This window comes from Gymnoscopelus braueri, assembly GCF_963280865.1.
Source record: "Gymnoscopelus braueri genome assembly, chromosome: 13".
Taxonomy (NCBI): Eukaryota; Metazoa; Chordata; class Actinopteri; order Myctophiformes; family Myctophidae; genus Gymnoscopelus; species Gymnoscopelus braueri.
This window is the reverse complement of record NC_137615.1, coordinates 39952555-39968460: the sequence shown is the minus strand read 5'-3', so window position 1 is coordinate 39968460 and position 15906 is coordinate 39952555. Positions and strand designations below refer to the sequence as shown.

The following is a 15906-nucleotide window of genomic DNA, read 5'->3' as shown; positions in this document are numbered from 1 at the left end:
TCAGGGTGTTGACATGTAGGCCTATAGTGTATTCAGGGTCAGGGTGTTGACATGTAGGCCTACCTGTGCATGAGGAAAAGCTTCCCGAGCCTTTTTAGGCTAAAACACATCTGAAAGTAATCACATTAATTGTGTGGGTGCATTTCATTTAGGGCAGTGCAGTGGTTCCCAATCTTTGGGTCTGGACCCCCAGGGGGATCCCCACATGATTTTTGGGGGGTCCCCAGATGACAGTGAAGTGAGAATTTAATGACCTTTAAGACCTTTTTAATACCTCAAAACAAGAAAAGAAAAAGACCATTACTGCATAAAAAGTAATCAACAAACTATAAAAACTGGTCAAACATTGTCCACATTTTAAAATGATATAAGCGGCAAACTTTGTGAAAATAGCCAATCTACAAGCTCACAAAGCCTTGCGTTGCGAGGCTTTGTGAGCTTGTAGATCGTCTATTTTCACAATATTTATCTGTGGAACAGTCAAACTAAATGTAATGCCTACAATTCCAAGTACTTGTCAGGGGGAGGTCAGGGTGAGGGTCCCCAGGTCAAATATGATTATTTTGGGGGTCACAGCCTGAAAAGGTTGAGAACCACTGATTTACGGGACTCCCTCTTTCTTTGTCGTTTCACCCAGGTGTGGGGGGGGGTAACTTATAGGAAAGGCAGCACACAGTTTGGAATGATTGAGGAATGTTATTTCATTGGATAACATTGGATTTCATTGGATCAAATCGACAGGAAGTGATGCCCACAACACCCTAGGAAACTTGTGGATAGAACTGTACTTTTTTTGCTATTTGATTCCCAGCTGATAGGTGTGTCTTATTGTTGTAACTGAACAGTAAAATCCTGAGTGTTCATTCAGCCGTGTAAAAATGGCAGTGTAAAACTGGACCCACTTTTACAGTAGCGACATGAATTTGGAGAATTAAATCAAAAGGCAAAACAGTATACACATTACACATCCATGTGTTTTCTGCAAGAATGGAACCATTGTATTTTATTATACAATTATGTTATTAAATGTACTCAACAAAAAAAGAATTGTAGGCATAATCCAGACATTAGCCACAAGTTGAAAACGCCAAAAGTGGAAAAATAGACATTTTCTTTTTTTATACAATCATATATAAAATTGTTATTAAATGTACTCCGGAACAAAAAAAAAGAATTGTAGGCATAATCCAGACATTAGCCACAATTGAAAAGTGGAAAAATAAAAATACATTTAATCAAGAAAAGTCTTTTAACACTTAATGTTAAAAGATAATTAACAAACCAAATTCATATTTATAGACAGCAGATCAGCTCTTTAACCACTTGTCTTTAACCCTGTAGTCCCTATTTTGGACATGTCATTATAGATTTGTATTTCAAAAACATTTCAAAGATCAAAATCTTTACAAATCTCCCAATATTTTGAAATCTTCAAAAATACCTGAGCTTGTAGAGCTGCCATACAACAAAGTATTTATGTCTTAAGTAACACTTAATGTTAAAAGACACAAACAACAAATCAAATTCATATTTCTAGACATCAGATCAGCTCTTTCACCAGTGCCACTTTAACCCTAGCGTCCCCATTTTAGACATGTCATTATAGGAGAAACATTTTAACAACTAAAATAAATCAATAAATCTCCCAAAAGCTTGTAGATCTGCCATTTCACAATTTGTCATACAACAAAGTATATATGACTTAAGAGGAGCAAAGATTAACTATCCTTATTTTGGGTGATGTACAGGAGTTATGATTAGGGGGATGCAGTTTGTGTTTGTGTTATCAAGGCTGAAGTAAGGATAAAGTCTCTCTTTAAAATATTGGCCACTGAATGTATAGATATGAGATTTTAAATCTGCATCATAGAAAGAGACCTGTCCCTTATCGTAATCCACAAAGACCCCCACTTTCTGGGGCTTCTCCGTCAGTGACAGTTTGGCCACCGGTCTGCTATTGGCTCGATATTTACCGTCATCCTCATCCAGCCATAAGGCCCAGTATCCATTTTCAACTGACAGTTTGCTGTCTTTCTTTCTCTCAACAGACTCTCTTGCCACTCCTAAAATCCAGTGAGTATTTCCCTTTACCTGAACCTCATAGTAAAACCTCCCTGATGTGAACCCTTCCTTTGAAAAGACTTCAGTACATGCCTCAAATCTCTTTTTAATGTCAGGTAGATTCTGAGGCTTTGCTCCCAGCCTCAATTCTTTTCCATCCTTAGACAGGATGAGGTCACGATGTGCAGTGTCTGGGTCAAGGGTCAAATCCACCGCATATTCCTTAATCATCTTCAGTTTGATGTCACGCAGCTCTTCCATTTCCTGGACGAATTTCGCTTGCAGCCGAGACACAGCTGCTCTCAAAGAGGCAACAGACAGATTCCACTCACCAGTGCTATTCTTCTGTTTTTTGTTTATCAGAGTGTTCAGTCGTGACAGGAGCAGGACAAGGCCATGATGATCTTCAGAGTGTGAGAGTTCCTTCACCTCAACGCATTTCTTGTCAAACTCTGCGATTTCCATCTTTAGTTCTTTCATGAAAGCCTTGGCTTGTTTCTCTGCTAATTTATACCGGTCTTCGATCACCTCAACCAGCTCTGCCCGGCTTTTCTCAAGCAAGTGGATCAGATCAGTGAAGACCTGCATGCTCTCAGCTATCTCCCTCTCTGCTTCCTTTTTGCTGGCCTCGGCTGAGCGTTCGACCTCACTGATCCTCTGATAACGTGCAAGGATCATATCCTTCACTTTTGCCATCGTTTCAGGCAGTTCTGCAAGCTTGGATTCATTTTCTTCCTCAAGTGGTACAATTTGGTGACTTTTGTGGTCTGTTTTAAAGCAAACAACACAAATAGAAGTCTGGTCTGTCCTACAATAGAGTTCAGAGAGCCTGCTGTGCTTCTTGCACATCCTGTCTTCAAGACCTGATACAGGGTCTATTAAGGTGTGGCTCTTGAGGCCTGTAATTCTCTGGTGAGGCTCCAGGTGTGTCTCACAAAAAGAAGTTAAACATATAAGACAAGATTTAACAGCCTTGAGTTTCGTCTCAGAGCAGAAGTCACAAAGCACACCACAGTCTGGGACTGAGGGATTCACTTGAGCAGAATTGAGCAGAAAGTTAACAGTTAACTCTGATATGAACGTATTAACTTGCAATTCAGGTCTTGTGGTAAATGTCTGCTTGCACATGGGACACTGGCAAATGCCCCTGATGTCCCAGCAGCGCCGAATACAAGCCTTGCAGAAGATGTGTCCACATGTTGTTGTGACCGGCTCGATGAACACGTCCAGACATATCGGACATCGAAGTTGCTCATCTGAGAGAAGAATGCTGGCAGTTGCCATATCTAGACAGTAAGAACATAAAGCATTAGTTATGCTGCAACTTAAAGGAGGAGTTCACCCAAAAAATGACTTATTTTCTATCAATTACACACCCCATGAAGCCTTGATTTCATGGATTTATTTTTGTTTTTGTGGCATTCCTAAGACAATAATTTGATGACCGTGTGTATTTCCGGTAGGAGACACAAATAATCTACTTCGTGTCTCCTACCGGATACATTAGCCGGTAGGAGACGGGAATCAAATTATTAGCTTAGGAATGCGACAAAAACAAAAAAGAATCCATGGATTCAAGGCTTCATAGTCCATGAGCCAGAGCCCCAAAATTGAGCAATTATTATCGAAAGAGTGGGCAAAACCAAACCTATATTAAATTGTTCAGAGGGTCAATACGAGTAAATAAATGTATGATAACCTCACCACAGGAGCAGCTTTTTCATGGTTATCACACATTTTGTAATTTTCCCCATACGTACATGACAGGTCAAAAAATGACAAAATTTTAAAAAGAGTTATCATAATGAAACTGCCTGAGTTGATTACTTACATGAAGACGATGATTTATCGTATTACAAGTTTTCTGAAATTGTATATTTAAATATGCAAATTAGGCATAGGAAAATATGCCCAAATTTGCATAACTTTCCAGAATCAACATTGGACAAAGCCAGAGTCAACATACTTATTTCATTTTGTTAAGATGTTGGATTCAAAGGTTTTTAACGAGGGAATATTCAATATCTGCTCAATTTTGGGGCTCTGGCTCATGGACTAAATGCCTAATTTGCATATTTAAATATACAATTTCAGAAAACTTGTAATACGATAAATCATTGTCTTCATGTAAGTAATCAACTCAGGAAGTTTCATTATGATAACTCTTTTTAAAATGTTGTCATTTTTTGACCTGTCATGTACGTATGGGGAAAATTACAAAATGTGTGATAACCATGAAAAAGCTGCTCCTGTGGTGAGGTTATCATACATTTATTTACTCGTATTGACCCTCTGAACAATTTAATATAGGTTTGGTTTTGCCCACTCTTTCGATGATAATTGCTCAATTTTGGGGCTCTGGCTCATGGACTAAGGGTGTGCAATTGATAGAAAATAAGTCATTTTTTGGGTGAACTCCTCCTTTAAAAGCTGCCGTTGTTTTAGTTGTAGATACATTAAACAAAACATGTTACAGTATCCTTTCCCATACAGCACACATAATCTGAAAATAACTAAGTAGGGGAAAGTCAAACGAGCCATTGGGTCAAATGAGCCACCCCAAGGAATCCAAAAATAATATACAGTAGGCCAGTGGTTCTCAACCTGTGGGGGGCAGATGATCTGCTTTCTCACTCAATAGTAAACAAACCAACATACAGTATAAGTGTATACAGGGTATCTGCACATTTCTAAAGTGACAATAAGGATCTCTAAAATTAAAAAAAGAAAAGACTGACTATACTATAAAACTGGTCAAACATTGGCCAAATTATATAAGAAAATCTGTATTTTGTATCTGTGGAACAGAGCCTCAAGTCAATTTCAAGTGCTTGTCAGAGTGTGTGTGTGTGTGTGTGTGTGGGGGGGGGGGGGGTCCCCAGTTCAAATATGATTATTTGGGGGGTCGTGTTCTGAAAAGGTTGAGAACCACTGCAGTAGGCTACCAATTATAGGTTGATCTTAATGCTTAAAGGTTTAATGACATTCACTTTTACACCACATTCAAAGTCTTTGTCCTGGTCCTTCAAAAGTGTACAAAAAGTTTTAAGTGAAAATTCCATTCCAGTGATCAATGGCAGGTGTTTTTCTCTCACATTTCTAAAGCCTTTTCAACTGCAATGAAAAAAGAAATCTTTGCCTGCGGGTGTCGCTGGTGAGGGATTTTGCCTGTCAATCATCGCCTCTGCTCCGCCCCCCCCAAAGGAAAGGATAGGGGAGGGGAGGGGCGAGGAGGAGAGTGGGCGGGATTATTTGACAGTGACCTCACTGTCGAAGGGCCAAGCTCAGATTACTTTTCAGCCTAATTATTCAGAAAACCCCAGACCACAGAAAATCCACTGAATGTTTTAAGTTCAGTTTTTTGGGTGTAATTGAGGTCATAAAACCCCAAATAAAACATTGAAAATAAAAAAAGTGAAAATGAATGTCATGATACCTTTAAAGGTAGGGTAAGTGCTTTTCTTTGGTTAAAATAAGTGTTAAATAGCTCTATATTCTGATAGTACTCATTGTTATAGAGTGTTTGTTCAGTAAAAGGAGTCTCCTTGTCTCTCCAGCTCTTTATAAAACAGAAAATGCATTTTTGTTTCAGTTTCAGTTTCATTTCCAATTTGATCCAATCAGGATAGAGAACTCAATCAGGATATAGATTAAACAAGTGAAATTGGAAGTGATGACACAAAGAAATGAGCAGGCAAAATTGGAACTGGAACACTATAAAATGAAGCTTTAAAATGTGTACTTTCTCCAGATTTTGACACCTACCGGAAAATGTATTTTCTGTCTATTAAAGAGCTGGAGAGACTGGGAGACTCCTGTTACTGAACAAACACTCTATAGCAATGATTACTATCAGAATATAGAGCTTTAACCTTTTAACAAAATACTTTTTGTTTTAACCAAAAAATGTCACTTACCCTACCTTTAAAGCTGGCTCCAGACCAGACCGATTTTGGGCCGACTTGGCGTCGGGAAGCGTCGTATATAGTCGTCCAGTCGGTTAGGGGTCCGTCGGGGGGTCTTTTCGGCCGACCCAGAGCCGACCGAACATGTTCAGCTTTTTGGCCGACTAGTAGAGCCATGGGGTGGTGAAGACGTGACAACAAAGGGCTGTCGGTGTTGCCAGATTATGTGAGAGAAACAACGACCATGTCTATGAAAACCTACATTCACTGTTTCTCGTTGTCGCTCCCAGAGAGAGAGATTGATTGATTTGACCTACTTTTGCGCTGTGGTGATGACTTATTGGGATCAGGTGTGTAAGATTCCATTAGTATAAACATTTTAATTGGCTTTCATATACTCTTAATATATTTTTTTCAAATTAGATTTGGCCTTATAGATCAAAATGTGCTCAGTTTTGGCTATTTTCTGGGTGTTAATTTCAATAAATTAATTAATGTATTTATTTTTGATTATTCGAATAACCGTTTTCAAAAATGTTGTGTACATGTCAGCAGTGGTGGAAAAAGTACTCAAATGTTTTACTTGAGTAAAAGTATCAATGCAATAGATGTACTCTGAGTCTGTTACAAGTAAAAGTCCGGAATTCAACATTTACTTAATGTTAATTAAAAGTACTAAAGTATTGGTATAAAAATGTACTTAAAGTACCAAAAGTAAAAGTACTAAAATGTTTGAAAATAGCAGATCTACAAGCTCAGAACGTGTGCATCGCAACACATTGTGAGCTTGTAGATCTGCTATTTTCAAATAGCTTATAGGTATAAAATAAGGCTAAAGTGGTTAATGTATGTTTTATAATGATTTATATCTGCAAAGTAACTAGTAACTAAACATTTCAAATAATTGTTGTGGAGTAAAAGTATAGACAATTGGAAATACTCCAGTAAAGTAAAAGTAACTCAAAATTGTACTTAAGTACAGTACTTGAGTAAATGTACTAGTTACTTTACACCACTGCACGTCAGTGAAGAAAAAAAGAAAAAACGCTGGGAACATCAGGGAAACAAGCCCAAAGTCGCTTATAATAAGCAGACCTGGCAACGCACAGCAGAGGGCGCTGTTTTTCCTTTTTTTTGGCCTTTGGTTCCCAGATTAGCATCTCAATGGGGCAAATCGGTTGACAGATTAAATGCCCACTTTTGCCAAGCAAATACCAGTCTGTTGCAGTCTGAAGTAGTCTGAAATAGTCTGAACGAGTCTGTTTGGTCTGGAGCCACCTTAACATTACAGCACCTGTGTGGTGGTTTGGATTATATAGTGTCCATAGTGAGTTAACTACCTAACAGAAGGTGGTATCACACATCATCAGGTAATAGTTACAACTTGAGGTGATCATGATGGTCTATCCTGCTGCATGTGTACCATTTATTTGCTCAGATGTATGTGTTGAGGTACTGCAATTGGGTTTGATACACGCATTAAGTCAAATGAGAAAAATATAATTCTTAAATTAATATATTGCAATATTGGCATACCACATGGCTTTATTATTTAATAATTATTATTAATATAATACATATTTTATGAAGAGAAACAAAACAATCCGTTTTTCGTATTCGATTGGGATTATAGAATGAGCTGAATGACACATGATCAATCAACCCAAAGCCACTATACCATACCATATACTTTTGTTAAGTTGTGCCAATGGTCGGAACACTTTCAGGGATCCATAATTCGTTGTTCATTATCTAGGCAAAAATATGTATGTTTCTAGGAATGTACAAGAACCTTAAGTAGGCCTATGTAGCTAGCATGTAAACAACACGAACAGAATGTTACATTAGACAAACCCAGCTTCTTCTATTACCTTTGTAAGCGTGGTGGAAGTACAGCTGTGGCATGTAGCGTTCGGTTTCAAAACACTGAACATGCGCAGCACTTCCTCGTCAAGGACAAATTAACCCTTAGGACTCCTCCCCCTGGGTCATAACTAGGTGGAAAGGTACATTTTTTTTACTTAAGTAAAAGTATCAATACTGCTATGTAGAACTAGAACTACTCTGTTACAAGTAAAAGTCCGGAAATCAAAATTGGCTTGAGTAAAAGTACAAATGTATTGATATCAAAATGTACTCAAAGTACCAAAAGTAGAAAGTACTCATTATGCAGAATGTCTCATTTCACAAGTTTTCAAATGTATTAAAATGTAGGCCTACTGTTGTCAATTATGTTGTTTGTGTCAGAAAATTGCAGACCTCTCTGGTCTTTATATATACTGTCTTTTGTATCTGCAGATGAATAAAGAGATTAGTAAAAAAAAAAACATTTACAAAATTGCAGATCTACAAGCTCACAAGTAGGCCTACGCTCCCTTTTCAAATGGCCGAAATGAATATAGGGCTGAAGTGGTTAATGTATGTTTTGTAATAATAATCAAAATCAACAAAGTAACTAGTAACTAAAGTTTTCAAATAATTGCAGTGGAGTAAAAGTATAATATTTGCCTCTGTGATGTAGTGGAGTAGAAGTAAAAGTACTGAAAATTGGAAATACTCCAGTAAAGTAAAAAATACCTCATAATTGTATTCAAGTAGGCAACAGTACTTGAGTAAATATACTTATAGTTACTTTACACCAGTGGTTCTCAACCTGTGGGTCGGGTCCCAACGTGATTTTGGGGGGGTGACCCCCCCCTAAATCATCTGGGGTCCCCCCGGGGGTTCCCAGGTGACAGTGAAGTGGCAATTTAAGGACTTTTAAGACCTTTTTAATACTTAAAAAGAAAATAAGGGAAAAAAGACCATTACTGCATCAAAAGTAATCAACAAATTGGTGGTCAAACATTGGCCAAATTGTCAAATAATTTAGGAAAGAGGCAAAAACTGTGCACATCTACAAGCTCTGCTATTTTCACAATATTTATCTCAACTCCTACTATTCCAACATATGATTATTTTGGGGGGTCCTCAGTTGAAATATGATTATTTTAGGATTATATTATGTTTGGAATGTTTAGAATTTAAAATGCAACTTTAATTTGATAATGATAGTCATTAGGGCTCAGAACGGACTAAAACCGTGCCCAAATTTGGAAACATCAACATGATGTCATCAATATGCTAGAATTCAAAAATCTGATGCAAGTGCCCTTATTATCAGTATTATGGCATGGGGCTGCTGTAAGATAGTTCTGGATTTATATTATCACATCCACCGCTGTCTCTCCATATTTGGGCAAGACTTATATCATCATAGGTATGTCAGAGATCCACATGGGAGCCACACCATTATTGGACTTTTGTTCATATAAAACAGGGTCTAATAATGGCCACATGGCTTCCCTCTAAATCTCTGTCATTGATGATGTAATATTTATGATGTTGGTCTTGCCTAAATTTGGAGTAGGATGGCTGGACACGACGAGTAGACACACACATTTGGGGGTATGGATGTATAATACAGACGAATGCTATGTAGACAGCTTGCCACTTAGGTCATCACTGATTGAAATGAAATGTAGGCCGTTTCTTTCAGCCCTGATCTGAGGCTATTGACCTCTAATTAATAATAAAATGTACGTTCAATATTTCAAAAAAATATAAAACATGTGAAAACATCTATGAAGGTAGTAGGTAGATACTTCTTTGGCCAGTAGGACAGACATTGACGCTGATCGGTCCAGCGGTTTGCGAGAGAGCTCCCGACAGACAGCCAAAACAGACTCACCCTCCCTCTTATAGATGGCTAGCCTTCTACAGAGCCATGGTGTAAAATTGGTAGGGACATCCACCTATTCTGTGTGTGGATTTATGGAAAACTGGCAGAAAAAGACTCATGCAATCGCTGCATTAACTATTAAGGAAGACTCCTTAGACAGAGACTAAGAAAATAGTATTTAACATGCTCATAAAGTGCTCTGTGCTCAAAGTGAGGGGTGCAAACAAATTTACAAAAAGGACCTAACGTCACCAAGAAACGTCACTTGTAGAATGAAATCAAGAGGCAAAACAGAATACACCTGTTTTCTGTAAGAATGGAACCATTTATTGTATTTTATTATATAAAGAATGCCTTATTAAGTTATTAAATGCACTCAAGAACTAAATAATTTGTAGGCATAGGCATATGATATAATGCAGACATTAGCCACACATTTTAAAGTGAAACACTTTTACACTTAATATACTGTAGAGAGATATTGCAATCCCAACAAATATTTGTGCACAAATTATGATTTAACTTAAGGAGAATTCCGGACATTTTAAGTGTTATCTTTGATGTGTCGTTACTCACCTACCGACGTAAAAAGTGGCGTTGTTTTTTTCCAGAGATTCCCCTGTCGTCATTTTTTCAACCCCACTGGTTGCTTGTTTCTTTCCAGAACCTGGCAACTTGGTGTTGCCAGGTAGAGAAACAAGCAACCATTGTTAAATCGTTCGGCAACAGCGGTAGCCTCTCAGGAACTTTCAGCACATGTTTGACTATCATGAGACTCTACAATGAGTAGTAGTAGAGAAAAAAATAACTTTGCATCGGTTATAATAGACGAATTTCCCTAAGCCACGCGCTCCCATTATGACAACGGAGGGGGTTGAAAAAATGACGACAGGGGAATCTCTGGAAAAAAACAACGCCACTTTTTACGTCGGTAGGTGAGTAACGACACATCAAAGATAACACTTAAAATGTCCGGAATTCTCCTTTAAAGCACAATCAATAAACAACAAACCAAATTAATATTTCTAGACAAACTAATTAATTGATTTAATTAATTTAACTATAACCCTGGTATTCCTATTTTGGCCATGTCATGTCAACGTTTCAACAACAAAAAGACATTTCCAATTTTCTAAAATAGCAGATCTACAAGCTCACCGGATGCAACACAAGCTTTTAGATCTGCCATTTTAGCTATTTATCATACAACAAAATTTATATCGCCTAAGTGGTTAAGAGGAGCAAAGATTAACTATACTCAGTTTGGATGATGTACAGGAGTTATGATTAGGGGGATGCCATCATCATCATCATCATCATCATCACCACCATCAACGCAGAAGTAAGGATACAGTTTCTCTTGAAAGTATTGGCCAGTGAATGTATAGATATGAGATTTTAAATCTGCATCATAGAAAGAGACCTGTCCCTTATCGTAATCCACAAAGACCCCCACTTTCTGTGGCTTCTCTCTCAGTGGCAATTTGGACACTGGTTTACCATTTGCTCGGTATTTTCCGTCATCCTCATCCAGCCGTAAGGCCCAGTATCCATTTTCAACTGACAATTTGCTGTCTTTCTTTCTCTCAACAGACTCTCTTGCCACTCCTAAAATCCAGTGAGTATTTCCCTTTACCTGAACCTCATAGTAAAATTTCCCTGATGTGAACCCTTCCTTTGAAAAGACTTCATTACATATCTCAAATCTCTTTTTATTGTCAGGGAGAATCTGAAGCTCGGTTCCCCGCTTCAATTCTTTTCCATCCTTAGACAGGATGAGGTCACAATGTGCAGTGTCTGGGTCAAGGGTCAAATCCACTGCATATTCCTTAATCCTCTTCAGTCTGATGTCAGGCAGCTCTTCCATTTCCTGATTCAGTGTTGCCTGCAGCCGAGACACAGCTCCTCTCAAAGAGGCAACAGACAGATTCCACTCAACAATGTTATTCTTCTGGTCTTTGTTTATCAGAGTGTTCAGTCGTGACAGGAGCAGGACAAGGCCATGATGATCTTCAGAGTGTGAGAGTTCCTTCACCTCAACACATTTCTTGTCAAACTCTAAGATTTCCATCTTTAGTTCTTTCATGAAAGCCTCGGCTTGTTGCTCTGCTAATTTATACCTGTCCTCGATCACCTCAACCAGCTCTGCCCGGCTTTTCTCAAGCAAGTGGATCAGATCAGTGAAGACCTGCATGCTCTCAGCTATCTCCTCTCTGCTTCCTTTTTGCTGGTAACGGTTGAGCGTTCGATCTCACTGATCCTCTGAGACCGTTCGAGGATCATATCCTTCACTTTTGCCATCGTCTCAGGCAGTTTTGCAAGCTTAGATTCATATTCTTCCTCAAGTGGTACAATTTGGTGACTTTTGTGGTCTGTTTTAAAGCAAATGACACAAACACAAGCCTGGTCTGTCCTACAATAGAGTTCAGAGAGCCTGCTGTGCTTCTCGCACATCCTGTCTTCAAGACCTGATACAGGGTCTATTAAGGTGTGGCTCTTGAGGCTTGCAACTCTCTGGTGAGGCTCCAGGTGTGTCTCACATAAAGAAGTTAAACATATAAGACAAGATTTAACAGCCTTGAGCTTTGTCTCAGAGCAGAAATCACAAAGCACACCACATCCTTCATCAGCACATGAGTCTGGAACTGAGGGGTTCACTTGAACTGACTTCTTAAAGTGAACAGCTAACTCTGATATGAACGTATTAACTTGCAATTCAGGTCTTGTGGTAAATGTCTTCTTACACATGGGACACTGAAACATTTCCTTGCTGTCCCAGTAGTGTTGAATGCAAGCCTTGCAGAAGTTGTGTCCACATGATGTTGAGACCGGCTCGGTGAACACATCCAGACATATCGGACAGAGAAACTGCTCGTCTGAGAGAATGCTGGCCGTTGCCATATCTGGACCTGATATGGACAGAGATAAGTAAAAAATATAAAGCATTATGAAACTTAAAAACTGTTTAGTTGAAGATAAATTTAACAAAACATGTTACAACATGTTTTCCCATATAGCTCATAGTTTATATATGAGAAATTGTGAACAGGTTCAGTGAGCACCAGGTATTTCTGGGCATCATCGATGTATAAATGTATGCTTTGGAAAATTGTTTAATTTAGAGTAGCCAAAAAAAAATTCTCCCAAATGTAGTCGCTATTCCAATTAATTCCTCCCCACACACATTTCTGTGTTGTCACTGCTGTTGCATCCTACTGACTCACCTGCCAGTGAGGAGCCCCCACCGGGAAGACGTAAGGCCTTCGTCCTACTCCTCCCTCCCAACACTCCCTGCTGACAGGTGCCGCCCCAGTCTGTAGGATTACATGCAATGACCAATATCACCCTCCCCGCCCGGCTTCCCTCCCCCGAACACAGGCCAATTGTGTTTGCATAGCCGCTCGACAAAGCCGGATGTACCACGGTGGATTCGAACCGACAACCTCCGTGGTGGTGAGCAGGGACTTTACCACTGCGCCATCCGAGCGCCCTTAAAATGTAATTATTATATGTAATTGGCTCCTCATTTATAAAATAAATGTAAATATAAAATCAAATACAATTATTATTATTTTTTTAATGGTGCCCAGAAATACCTGGTGCCCACTGTTCCGGTTGGTTAACAGATGAAGAGCCACTGAAGGAACCTAAACAACAATAACAGAATACAGTATACAGAACCAATTATGTTGATCTTAATGGCATATGGTTTGGAATGGATGATATAGTGTTAGTTAATGAACTAGAGCCAACATGTTTTTTCCATGTTAAGTGATTTTAGTTGGGCTTGTTTTTCTGTTAAGTTGCTTGTAAATATTGGTAGTTTCGGGTTGCAGTTTTTTGGTCTCGTTTCTAAGAACATTGAGTATGTAGCAGACTATAGTTTATTGTGCTAGAGACTATTTTCCTCTCTAATGCAAAATGTAAAACTCGTCTTTTAACCTAGTCATGGAACCACTTGTTCCTGGTTGGCGAATTATTTACATTTACAACTGCCACATCTACATTAACATTCAGATTTCAAATATAAAGTGCTTACCCCCAAGCCACGGATGTAACTAGTTGAAGCGCACCGGTCTTCAAGTACCCGTATCTTCTGTATTGTTCATCAATAAAAAGCATTTTAATCCGATCGGCGGCCATTATATTTTTTATAATGCATCAGAGTGCAATACACCTTCCAACCGATAAGGTCGTGCAGTTGAAAGCATTGGATAAAATTCGGAAAAAATGGCCGGCGATCGGATTAAAAAGCTTTTTATTGAACAATACGGAAGATACGGGTACTTAGACCATACACTTTAACTGGTTACATCCGTGGCTTGGGGGTCAGCACTTTATATTTGAAATCTGAACGTTTATGTAGATGTAGCAGTTGTAAATGTAAAGAAATCGCAAACCAGGAACAAGTGGTTCCATGACGCTTGTGACAGACGAGCGTCATGTGAACCATGGCTACTTTTAACCCAACATAGTAGCTATGTTTACAAACACGTCAAACATGATTTGACAAGCAAACCCAGTATGTTCTCTTACCTTTGTAAATAACCGTGGTGGACGCAAGCAGACAGCTGGCAATAGCTTTCAGTTTCTATTCTAAATACTGAAACGTATTGTCTGTCTGCACTTCCTGATGAATTTAACAAAAACTTAACCCTTTGGACTCCTCCCCCTGGTCATAAATAAAACGTTCCCATTCAAATCCAAATCTGTTAGTATAAGGATTTTAAAAAATTGTCCAGACATGGGTGGCTGAATCATTAATATTTTTAATATTAATATTTATTAGGCTATAATTTGATCAAGCTCTTTGGTTGGTGGGCTTGTAGGCCTACATGTAGTTTTGTAATTAACCAACAGTAATATATATTTTTAATATTTACATATATTTTTTGTTGCCAGACCCAAGGGGTCGGCCTACATGAGGCTTTGTCCCCCTTTCGTCCATACATGGGCATAAAAGTCTGTCTTTTTTTCGTCCCCCTTTCGTCCATACATGGGCATAAAAGGGACCTCTGAATTCCGTCCCCCTTTCGTCCATACATGGGCATAAAAGGGAATTTATTCTGGGTCTGGCAGAACCAGGTCTTGTTTATAATGGGGCTCCGATCGATTTGGCTGAAACGTGCCCATATTTGGAAATGATAAATATGGAGAGACAGCGGGCGGCAGGATGTGATATTATGAATTCTATAATAAAAGAAAGGCATGGAGCTCAGCAAGATCATAATAGAATTCATAATATCACATCCACCCTGCTGCCGTCCGCTGTCTCTCCATATTTGGGCAAGACCTTAGCCCTACGTCATCAGTATGATGTCAGAGATCCATATGGCAGCTATGCCGTTATTGGACCCCCTCTTTGCTTATTTGTTAACTCTTAAAACAAACAGGGTCTAATGATGGCATGGCTTCCCATTGATTACGTAATATTGTCATATTGATAATGTAATATGTTTTTCTTCTCCAAATAGTAGGACCCAGGACACAAGTACGGACACAAGAATTAGGGGGACATGCATAAGGACGAACGCTTGGAGGGGCCAGGGCGTAACAAAAGTAACTGATGGCACTCCCTCGGTTGGTCGGGGACAAGCGTGCCGAGTTTGAAGTCAGTCGGTTGGGAGATACGTGAACTACGGACAGACAGACACACAAACAGATATTTCGCGTATTTAAGATATATAACGTGGAAAAAATGCATGGTTGGTCCAGCCCAGGGGACTTCAAGATAGCTCCCAACAGACAGACAACCAGACAGACCCACCCATCCACCCTTAGATGGCCAGCCTCCTGAGCCATGGCGTAAAATTGGTAGGACCATGGCTCTCCACCTATCTGGGTGTGAGTTTATGAAGGGGGAAAAAGTGATGAATTGTTTTTCCTGAGTAGCTTCCATCTCAGATATTAAGTAGCTTGCTGAAATGGCCTCTGGCCTGGTAGATAAAGGAACTTGCCTTGACAGAAACCAGCTGGTCATCCTGACCTGGACCCTGGGGATATACTGTAGCCTTCACAACGTGTTTCTCAGTGCCTTCACTATGGCATCATTCGAAGGAGAACTTCTTTTCCGTCTAGTGCCTTCATCGACCCAAATACTTTTGTTTTGTTATGTTTGGGGAGGAACATCACATAATGTAGAGGCGGTGCTAGGATTTTAAACTGCCGGCCAGAATGTCTTAGATATTTCTCAGACATTTGGAATAAAAAAAAACAGGG

At 39.1% G+C, this 15906-nt stretch overlaps 3 protein-coding genes across 5 annotated transcripts; all 3 read right to left on the bottom strand.

Moving 5' to 3' along the window:
- Window positions 1-1681: 1681 nt before the first annotated feature.
- LOC308099575 (E3 ubiquitin-protein ligase TRIM21-like) lies at window positions 1682-3345 on the bottom strand (the record flags this gene model as incomplete). Its single annotated transcript, XM_080448313.1, has 1 exon — window positions 1682-3345. One exon carries the CDS (start codon window positions 3343-3345, stop codon window positions 1729-1731), a length of 1617 nt encoding a protein of 538 aa, XP_080304439.1. The 3' UTR covers window positions 1682-1728.
- Window positions 3346-10482: 7137 nt separating this feature from the next.
- Window positions 10483-11881, bottom strand: LOC308098898 (E3 ubiquitin-protein ligase TRIM39-like; the record flags this gene model as incomplete). Its single annotated transcript, XM_080447362.1, has 1 exon — window positions 10483-11881. One exon carries the CDS (start codon window positions 11879-11881, stop codon window positions 10946-10948), a length of 936 nt encoding a protein of 311 aa, XP_080303488.1. The 3' UTR covers window positions 10483-10945.
- Window positions 11882-11889: 8 nt separating this feature from the next.
- Window positions 11890-14300, bottom strand: LOC308098899 (E3 ubiquitin-protein ligase TRIM47-like; the record flags this gene model as incomplete). 3 transcript variants are annotated; one of them, XM_080447363.1, is made up of 2 exons in its annotated part: window positions 14224-14300; window positions 11890-12596 (listed from the first exon to the last, which is right to left on the bottom strand). In XM_080447363.1, the coding sequence occupies exon 2, from the start codon at window positions 12586-12588 to the stop codon at window positions 11890-11892; it is 699 nt and encodes a 232-aa protein (XP_080303489.1). In that variant the 5' UTR covers window positions 12589-12596; window positions 14224-14300. The 3 variants fall into 3 exon arrangements, with proteins under 3 accessions (XP_080303489.1, XP_080303490.1, XP_080303491.1); XM_080447364.1 differs by lacking the exon at window positions 14224-14300 and adding an exon at window positions 13284-13317; XM_080447365.1 differs by lacking the exon at window positions 14224-14300 and adding an exon at window positions 12912-13021.
- Between the last annotated feature and the right edge of the window lie 1606 nt (window positions 14301-15906).